The sequence below is a fragment of the Panthera pardus genome, unplaced genomic scaffold (genome assembly GCF_024362965.1).
Source record: "Panthera pardus isolate Hobbes unplaced genomic scaffold, ASM2436296v1 HiC_scaffold_17, whole genome shotgun sequence".
Classification (NCBI taxonomy): domain Eukaryota; kingdom Metazoa; phylum Chordata; class Mammalia; order Carnivora; family Felidae; genus Panthera; species Panthera pardus.
In genome coordinates this window covers 106,190,814-106,199,871 of record NW_026526732.1, presented here as the reverse complement: position 1 = coordinate 106,199,871, position 9,058 = coordinate 106,190,814, and the positions used below count along the sequence as shown (strand labels likewise).

Genomic DNA, 9,058 nt, shown 5'->3' with positions numbered 1-9,058 from the left:
CCCCAGGGTCGCCCTGTCTCTGGGCCTCGTGTCCTGTTCTAGCAGTTCCAGACACACAAATGCAGTGTTGGGTGGTGGCCCTGAGCGTGGACGTGGAGCCACATCACCTGAGCCCTAGTGTGCGCCATGGGATGTGCCTGCTTGCCCTTAGCCACCTGCTCGTCGGGGACGGTTGTCAGCCGACCCTGCAGGGTTGTGGTGAGAGTCAGCATATAAAATACTCAATGTGGTGACAGGCCAGAGGGAGGGCTGCGTGTGTCTGCTATTATTATTATTATTAGCAGTTTAAAATCTCTAGTCCTTGCTCTGAGGCCTGGTTTTGTGCTCCCAGCGCCCCGGCCGTACCTTCCCATGAGGCCTGGGGTGGAAAATCCCATTTTCCTTATCTGCATGTCTGTTTTCCTAGTATTCTGAACTAACTTGAGAGAGCCTCCATTCTTGGTCGTGGAGTGGAGTGTAAGTTGTGAAAACTCAGGTGCAGACCTGTGGGGTCCTGGAGGAGGTGATGCGGAGCATCAGCCCTTCAAGGGGGGACCCCGAGAGCAGATCTGTGACTAGCAGAGCACGGAGCTTCACCGAGTCACCGTGTTTCAGGATCTACCCTCTTCCCCTGCACGGACACCACCCTCCAGGTCAGGTAAGCGTCACCAGCAGGGGTGAGGGGCGGATCGGCGGCGTGAGCGTTTTCACGCACGAGTGGTTGTATTTCTCAGCATGAGAAATACGTCCTGTCGTCCTGAGTCCCAGTCGTCATGCGAACTGTGGCCGCACCGACGCGCTCACTGGGACCCACCGCACCTGTCTCAGAACAAGGCGGTGCCGTGTAGGGGTTAAGACCCGTTAGTCAGACGTGGATTACGGCCCTGGGAGCACCACCTCTGCTGCACACACAGCCCAAACTCACCAGGCCTCGGCTTCCTTCCCTTGAAGACGGGACACGAAGGGGATGCGCCTTGTGGAGTGGCCAAGGTTAGGGGGCGTGACGCACGTCAGGCCCCCCGCAGGTGCGGACCCCGCTAACACCAGTAAAAGTAAACAGAAAAACACAATCCGCTTTCTGGTGGAACCCCGGGAGTTGGGGTTTTGGATGTGTATTATCATCATACAGAGACTTGTTATGTGTCCGTTGTTTTGAATATACAACACTTTATATGAAACACTATGAATGCGCCCGGAGGGAGCCATCAGTCCCCCCGCAGTTCCAGCTCCCGGTGCCCTCGCCTCTTCCACCTGCCGACCTGGGCGCCAGTGAGGAGGTGGCCCAACATTTAGTTGGTGTGGAAGCAGAGCAAACACAGCTAACACTAAGAGGTTGTGGTGAGGGCTATGTCCAGGCAGAAAGGAAGACAGTGACCAAAATGCATGAAGGCAATGCTTTTATTGCACACAGGAGTTAACATTCCACCCGGGGCGACTGAAGTCCTTCTCCACACTCTAGTGCTCGTGCCCGTCCCAGGTCCGCACCGGACGGCATCCCCCGTACCACGCGGCCCCACGCGGCCTGGTCTCTCCTGGCGTCCTGCACGTGCCCTTCCCTGAGCTGGCTCCCTCCTCTCCCCCTGATGCCTGGAGCTGCGTGAACTCTGGTGCAGTTTACCCAGCACCCCGCCCCCCCACCTGCTATTCTGCACCCCTGCATCTTGACTCCACAGCTAAGCCTCACCCCTGCCCACCCTTTCCAGGCCCCAGGTGGCGATCAGCAGAGTGGAGTAAGATTCTCTGTAGGGGAATGTAGGGTCCGTGGGTTATGGCCTCGCCTCCCAGCAAGGCCCACACCTTGGTCTCAGGCGAAAGAGCCCCCCCGGCGGAGGGAGGCCTCAGTGGCGTCAGGGTCTCACAAGGACCGCGGCCCAATATGGCCCGGGCCACCAGTCAGCCATCCCTCCTTCCCCCTCTGAACACACTCATCTCTCAGAGCCGTCCTTTCCAGAAAGCCCTCCCGGGGGGCCAGGCCCCATCCTCTGAGCTCCCCAACCGCCAGGGCGGCCCATCCCCAGCCTCTATCACTCCCTTGTCCTCTGTCTGGTGTGTGAGTTTCTTCAGATACTGAAGTTTTTCCTTTTCCTTTTCAGACCGCCAGGGGTTGCCATCCTGCCTGGTTCACGGTCAGCACACACTAAATGATTCTGGAGGGTGCGAGGGAACGAACCCGATGTTTTTGGGAGAAGACGTGACATAGGCCTGTGCCCTGCCTGCGATCACACAGCCGGTTGGTCTCAGGCTGGGGTAGAGCTCCAGACCTGGGACTCGCCAGGGTCCGCCCCCCGCATGCACTGGCCTCTGCTGGGGGTCCCAGAGAGAGGTGGGTCAGCAGACTGCAGGGCACTCCCCTGGTCCTTGCAAAGTCCTCAGCCGACACATTTCTGTTCCCCCTGGTGAGCCTGGACTTGGAGGAGGGCGGCCGTGCCCTCTCAGGAACTCAGGGAGAAGCTGGAGCCTCGGCCCCAGAGCCCGAAGAAGGGGAGGACCTTCTGGGTGAAGGAGGCAGTGAAGGTGTAGATGGGCTGCTGGCTGACAGCGTTGGCGAAGGTCACCCAGCCCACCTCGTAGTCCAGGGACACCCGCACCTGCCGGGGCTGCTCCTCCAGGGCCAGCCGCGTGGGGAAGGAGCCCAGAGCAGAGACGAAGCCCCAGGCCAGCCTCACGGCCCACACGCCCTCCTCGGGCCGCTGCCTCAACTCCCCCTTCCGCCGCACATCCTCACGGGCCACACCCACCGTGCAGCTGCCCCCGTGGGCCAGGTCCAGCTTTACCAGCCACGTGTGCCGCCCCCCCGTGAAGCCACCGCGGGCCAGGACGCAGGTGGCCCGGTCGAAACGCTCCGGGTTGTCCGGCGAGCTCTGCCATTTGTAGGAGAACTGAGCCCGCTGGTGGTCCTCAGACAGCAGGAGCTTCGGGTGCGAGGTCTGGGGGTCCAGAGAGAGGCACGCTGCGGGGAAAGCCCGGAGGGACAGAGATGGCCGCTCACTCAGCACCTCCAGAGAAGACCTGAGAGCCCTCCCTCCCACCTGCTGGAGTCACTGTGCACATCAGGCACAGCAGTGTGTGTGTCACCGGGTCACTTGTTAATTGTAGAACCAGATCAGAGTCCCGTCATCCGGGAAGCCTTCCCTGATACACCTTGTCCCAGTCCCATATAACCTTTCTCCCCCCCCCCCCACGTGTGGGCAGGGGACTCTGGCCGTGCCCAGCGTAGAGCCCTGCAAAATTTTCCGTTTCGATTTCAGATTCCCCATGCCCTCCCGTTCTGACACCCGCTGCTCACCTGGCTCATAGTCCAACTCGAAGCAGAGTTTCTCTGTAGAGAGGACACGAAACAGGATGAGATTCCCTTAGTCTCACAAAACCACAGAACATTTCACAAAGAGGAAACTGAGCCCCAGAGAGAGAAGGGACAAAGGTTTAGTGGTTCAAAACCTGGCCTCAGATCCCTGCAGCGCTTGCCAAAGCCTGACTGCGACTCGGACGGCCGAGGACATGGGCTCCTAGCAGGATCCCAGGGTGAGGTCGTGGGTCACCGCCCTTGCCCTGGGTGGACCTCACTGAGCTCAGGACGTGTGAGGTGCTCCGGAAACGTCTACTCCAAGAGCAGATAAGGGGTTAATTTATTTCTTGTTTTCCTTGTAAATGATTTCTGGAATAGGCAACGGCCAGCCTTTGATTAGGGTAAAATGCTCTTCATTGCCAGCCCTCTGGGCGGACTTGTAGGATGGACTGAGTGCAGGCCTCTTCCGGGCGGGCCATTCAGAGACCAGGGGCAGCGTTCCTGAGGTCCTGTGGGTGTGGGCTGAGAGCCACAGGCCTGACCCGCTTCTGAGCATTCACACCTTTTCTCGTCACCACAACCTTTCTGGGGTCTCCCACCCGTGTGCCCGGCCGTGTGGGAGGAAGGGGAGGGAGACAGGTCAGCCACGCAGGGCAGAGAGAAATAGTGCTCCTGGTTATTAACGAACAGCGTTCAGCACCAAAACCTTATGCAGAGGAGCCTGCATGGCTCAGTCAGCTGAGCCTCTGACGCTCATGGTTTGTGAGATCGAGACCCACGTCGGGCTCAGAGCTGACATCTTGGAGCCCGCTTGGGATTCTCTCTCCCCCCCTCTCTGCCCCTCCCCCGCTTTCTCTCTCCCTGTCTCTCTCTCAAAATAAATACATAAGCTTTATATAAGAAAAACTTATGCAGGGCACCTGTGTGGCTCAGTCAGTTAAGTGTCCGACTTCGGCTCAGGTCATGACCTTGCAGCTGGTGACTTCAAGCCCCACGTCAGGCTCTGTGCTGGTAGCTGGGAGCCTGGAGGCTGCTTTGGATTCTGTGTCTCCCTTTCCCTCTGCCCCTCCCCCACTAGTGTTCTGTCTTCCTCTCTCTCAAAAATAAACATTAAGAAAAATTAAAAAAAAACTTATCATGCATTACAAATGCCTCTTTTTTAAAGTATTGAGAATGACAGGTTTTGTTAACCATTATTTTTTATAGTGGTTAATGCCAATAGATCAGATTTATTTAATTATTTTTCAAATCAGTTAAATCTTTTCAGAAATCTTCATCTTCATTATCTCCTCTCATTGTCACGTTATCCTGACAAGCATATTTTATTTTTAATTTTTTAACGTTTATTTATTATCAAGAGACCGAGAGAGACAGAGCATGAGCAGGAGAGGGGCAGAGAGGGGGAGACACAGACTCTGAAGCAGGCTCCAGGCTCTGAGCTGTCAGCACAGAGCCCCATGCGGGGCTCAAACTCACGGACCGTGAGATCATGACCTGAGCCGAAGTCGGACGCTTAACCGACTGAGCCGCCCAGGTGCCGCTGACGAGCATATTTTATAAAGATGTGCGGATAAGACAGGAGAGGGGTATAAGCCTTGCCAGACATCACTCGAGCATGGGGCAGGGCACACGGAGGGCATTCCCAGCCCAGGCTTCACGGGTCCTCTTACCCAGAAACAGCTTCACCTCCCTCTGCAGTGGGACGGCCTGCTGCGGGAAGTCCCGAATCCTCTGGCCCAGCTCGGGGGACACAGCCTCTGGTCTCCGGCACTTCCTGGTCTCACATCTAGGGGCACACGAAGGTCGGGATTTGGGAATCGTCCCCCATGGCAATGTCCCCAGACTCAGCCAGCTGCCTGACGACCAGGCGTGAAGGTGCAGTTCCCATGGGCAGAGCTTCTTCCTCTGGGATGGACCCCACTACCTACTCTCGGCAGCTGCGTGTGGACATGTATTTGAGGGCTTTCGCCCCTGACGTGAGGGTGCCGTGTGTAGACATGGGGTGAAGCGTGCTTGTGCGCAAGCGGGAGTGGGGAGGGCAGCCCACGACTCACCTGAGCAGAGTACTTCTGATGTCCTGCGAGAAAGAGGGGAGAGATCAGTCCCCACTTCCTTATACCCAGAAAAGACAAATACTGTGTTCCCCGGTAGGCAAAGGGCCCCCGATCCCAGAGTCACAGAGCTTTAGGGTTTACAAGGCATCAGGATCCCAGACACCAAGCCCTGTATCTTATGGATCCATGCAGTTAAGCGACCTGGCTGCCGGCTGGAGGTGCTTTCTCAGCACCCCCAGCAGGGAGCCGCGTGTCTTCCCTCCTGTGTGCGGAAGTGAAATGCACCGGGAAGAACTTCCGGACCGGTGGGGGTGACATGGCACAGGATGCCCTGGAAAGAGCTCCTGGTACCTGCAAAGCACTCGATGCTTAGTGCCACGTCCAGCCGCACTTTCCTGTTGGACCCTCACAAACCACCCGAGAGGTCGGCACGAACAGAGCTCTCCCTGCCGATGGGCAGTGGGATGAACAGTCAAAGGCCTGTGAGGGAGGGGGTGCAGGTGCAGGGGTTCAGGGGCGAGCACGTGGGACCAGGCCTTACCGTCAGGAGCCCTCGCGCTGGCCTCTCATTCTTCTCCTCCAGTTCTGAGATCAGGCTGCCAAAGCGGCACATCTCCTCACTGACCAGCACGTCGAACTCCTCCCGTTGCCTCAAGATGTCCGCATCCAGCGCCTCCAGCTGGGCCAGGAGGACGCTTTGCTGTTCCTCCAGGAACTGGCTCAGATACGCAAACTCGAAAATCACTTTCTGCCTCTTGGTGGCCACCTGCGACTGAAGGGGCAGGAGGAGAGGCCGGGGGGGGGTCATTTCTCTTCCTTCTTTCCCTTCCTCAGCTTTCTTTTCCTTCCTTGGTTCACTGCCTTCTCCCTCTGGCCCAGGTTCATGCCCTCCAGGGTTTGGTGGAAAATCAGAGCCCCAACCCTCAGGTCCCTAGACAGTACGGCGTCCCTCCCGCGGCTGCACTGATCCCCCAGCATGGCTGTGGCCCCGTCCGCCGGGGCTTCTACGCGCACACGTGGCTGAGGGGAGGTGATGAGGAGGTGATGGGGACGCCCAATCCCCTGCCCTTCACAACACGCACTCCATGCACGGCACTGAGCTCATTATACACACAGTCTCATTCGGTTCTATGGCAATTCCATGAGGTCATGACGACTTTAATCTCACAGGAAGATAAATTCGGGACAGAGATTTGCACGACGGAGTCAGGGTTCACACGTAGAGTGACTTGGAAGCCCTCCGTGCCAGGCCACCTGGGTCCGGACGGAGGAGAGGGGTCTGGGAAGGGACACGGACCTACCAGCAGGACTTGGGTCCTCTGGTTTTCTCTTGCCTGGATTCTTTGAATCTCTTCTCTCTCTTTTCTTAGACACTCAAGACACTTCTGTATCTGCTCCTGGAGAGAAAGAGCATGAACCATTTACGACGGAAACATCGACTTGTAAAGAGAGGTCATCCCATCCAACCCCCTGCCTCCAGTAATGAAGCAGCCTGAGGGAAGTCATCCAACCACCAGGGGTTGGTGGCCTGAGGGGTCTTTTTCTTCTTGCTTCGCTTTCCAAGAATTGTGATCGAAGCTGTCCTCTTCACGTGTGCCAGCACCCTCTGTGCCTTGGTTTCCGCCCCCCCCCCCCCCGAGCCTTCCTGTCTTCAGGATAAGCACCCCGACTTTTTTCGTCTTTGGTAAGCTGTCTGTGGGACTGTCTTGAGCTTGACAAGTCCTTCTTTGAAAGTATTCCCACTTTCTCCCTGATCTTGAGGAAACGAATTCAAACAACTTTTTCTTGTGAATACAATCAATTTCCTGCGTATGATTCCGGAAGGGAGAGGAAACTCGGCTGATGTGAAAATAGTCCGTAATTGTTTTAAACATTGCTTGCTCTAGAACAGAGTTAGGTAGAGGTACACACACGTAGGTGTACGTTCGGAAGTACAGTTGGGACCCTCACCGTCCAATGCGTGCAGACACCCACGTTTGCTGAAACACAGTGTGTGAGTGACTCAGAGGTGCTCAGATTTAATGAAAGATAAAGCTGCACCCCACATACGTTTACCCAACCTGCGTGCAAACATTCATTTACTCACAGACATGACCACTCCCACAGTACACTTACACACTCAGTCAGCCGCCCCCCCCTTCCCACGTGCACTGGTGAACACGCAAACACTCCTACCTGTTCCGTACTGTTTGGGCCTCATTCCCTCACATACAAACCCTGTGTCCTGAGGCCCTGTGTGCAGACACACACTCTCACGTCATGGCCACTCCGTCGCTCAGTGCACGTTCACCGAGCCACATGTCGGCCGTGAGTGAACGACTCAGAACGTGCGGACGCACAAACACCGACCCTGCACCCGGAGCTGCCTGCATGCTGACAGAGTGGGGGAGACAGACTCCTACCCGGTAGGGCCCGGCTGCGTCCTCCAGGAAGCGCACGGTGTGGGCCCGGTGCGCCCAGGCCTCGCGGCACAGCACGCACAGCTGTGTCTCATCATCCTCGCAGAAGAAGTAGATTTTCTCCCCGTGCTCCTTGCACACGTCCTCCTCGTCCAGGCCCGGCGTGGGCGCCAGCCTGAGGCGCTCGATGTTGTCCACCACGCTGGCCAGCTGCCAGTTGGGCCGCAAGCCCGCCGGGCGGAAGGGCTGCTTGCAGAGCGGGCAGGCGAGGGACTCCTCTGGCTCCGGGCCCGGGACCTCACAGTAGCGGGTCAGGCAGCTGCGGCAGAAGTTGTGGCCGCAGTCGATGGTGACCGGCTCCCTGAGGGTGCCTTGGCAGATGGGGCAGCTGACCTCATCCACCAGACTGCTCACAGAGGCGGCCGAGGCCATGGTGCTGCTGTGCCCACTCGCTCCTCAAGGTCGCCCTCTCTGCTTGGCTGGGGAAGCGGTCAGGACACACGGGCACATCTCACACACGCACGGGCACCCTCATGGTCACCTGCACACACACGTGCCCAGAGGCAAGGCATCCGCCTACACGCCCGGGGTCTTCTGTCCCTGTCCCAAAGCCACAGATGCGACGGTCCGAGACAGACGGACAAGCAGCAGAGGAGAGGGGGGACGAAGAGCCCGCAGCTCCAGAGGTGACCCCAGTTACTCTCTGGGCTGGTGTCCGCAGCCTGGGGCTCAGCATTCCCTCCTGTTCATCCACACGCACGTCAGTGCTGCTATCTCGGCTGCCCACACTTGACAGATAGGTCCCTCCTTTGGGGGTGGGAGGGAGACTGAGTCAGAGAGCAGAGATGCCAGCCCAGCCCCTGCAACGTGGCCAGCTGTGCCCAGGGAGATTACAGGTATCAGCGGGCCCAGGGCAAGCAGTGGGCAGGCAGGGGGTGTCGGGACCCAGATAAGGCGGTGCTCAGGGGAACACAGCCCAGACGGCTTCCCCAGTGATGCCCCCAGCGGCCTGCCACAGGCTTCCAAGGAGGCTGCACCAAACCCCCCGTGGGGGAGACAGAGAAAAAGAGCAGCAGCCAGCACTCATTTATGGTGACTGCACACCCCACACTCCTACCCCCCAGCCCTATGACACCCATGCTGTCAGCGTGGAGCTTGGGCAAAGCTGGGTTATTCTTGCCCAAGGCAGCAGGAGGAAGGTGGACGGCCATAATATGCACTCAGAGCTGTGTGTCCCGCATAGAAATACAGCGTGAGCCACAGATGCAAGCAAACTTCCTTAGTAGCCATATTCTAAAAAGTGAAATTAATTTTAATGTTTTGTTAACCCCAAATACTAT

The 9,058-nt window shown here is 57.7% G+C and overlaps 1 protein-coding gene across 1 annotated transcript; it reads right to left on the bottom strand.

The window, feature by feature from the left end:
- Positions 1 to 1,359: 1,359 nt before the first annotated feature.
- Positions 1,360 to 8,464, bottom strand: LOC109260831 (tripartite motif-containing protein 10). Its single transcript, XM_053904825.1, has 7 exons — positions 7,722 to 8,464; positions 6,621 to 6,716; positions 5,861 to 6,091; positions 5,320 to 5,342; positions 4,936 to 5,051; positions 3,266 to 3,298; positions 1,360 to 2,929 (listed from the first exon to the last, which is right to left on the bottom strand). The coding sequence occupies exons 1-7, from the start codon at positions 8,148 to 8,150 to the stop codon at positions 2,412 to 2,414; spliced, it is 1,446 nt and encodes a 481-aa protein (XP_053760800.1). The 5' UTR covers positions 8,151 to 8,464; the 3' UTR covers positions 1,360 to 2,411.
- Between the last annotated feature and the right edge of the window lie 594 nt (positions 8,465 to 9,058).

Bases quoted from the DNA above. Each gene is read 5' to 3' on its own strand.
- LOC109260831 (XM_053904825.1), bottom strand. From the start codon at position 8,150: ATGGCCTCGGCCGCCTCTGTGAGCAGTCTGGTGGATGAGGTCAGCTGC. The intron at 6,717-7,721 runs GTAGGAGTCTGT...CTTTCTCTCCAG, and splicing joins ACGCAGCCGGGCCCTACCGG to GAGCAGATACAGAAGTGTCT. The intron at 5,052-5,319 runs GTGAGTCGTGGG...GTGTGCCCCTAG, and splicing joins ATCAGAAGTACTCTGCTCAG to ATGTGAGACCAGGAAGTGCC.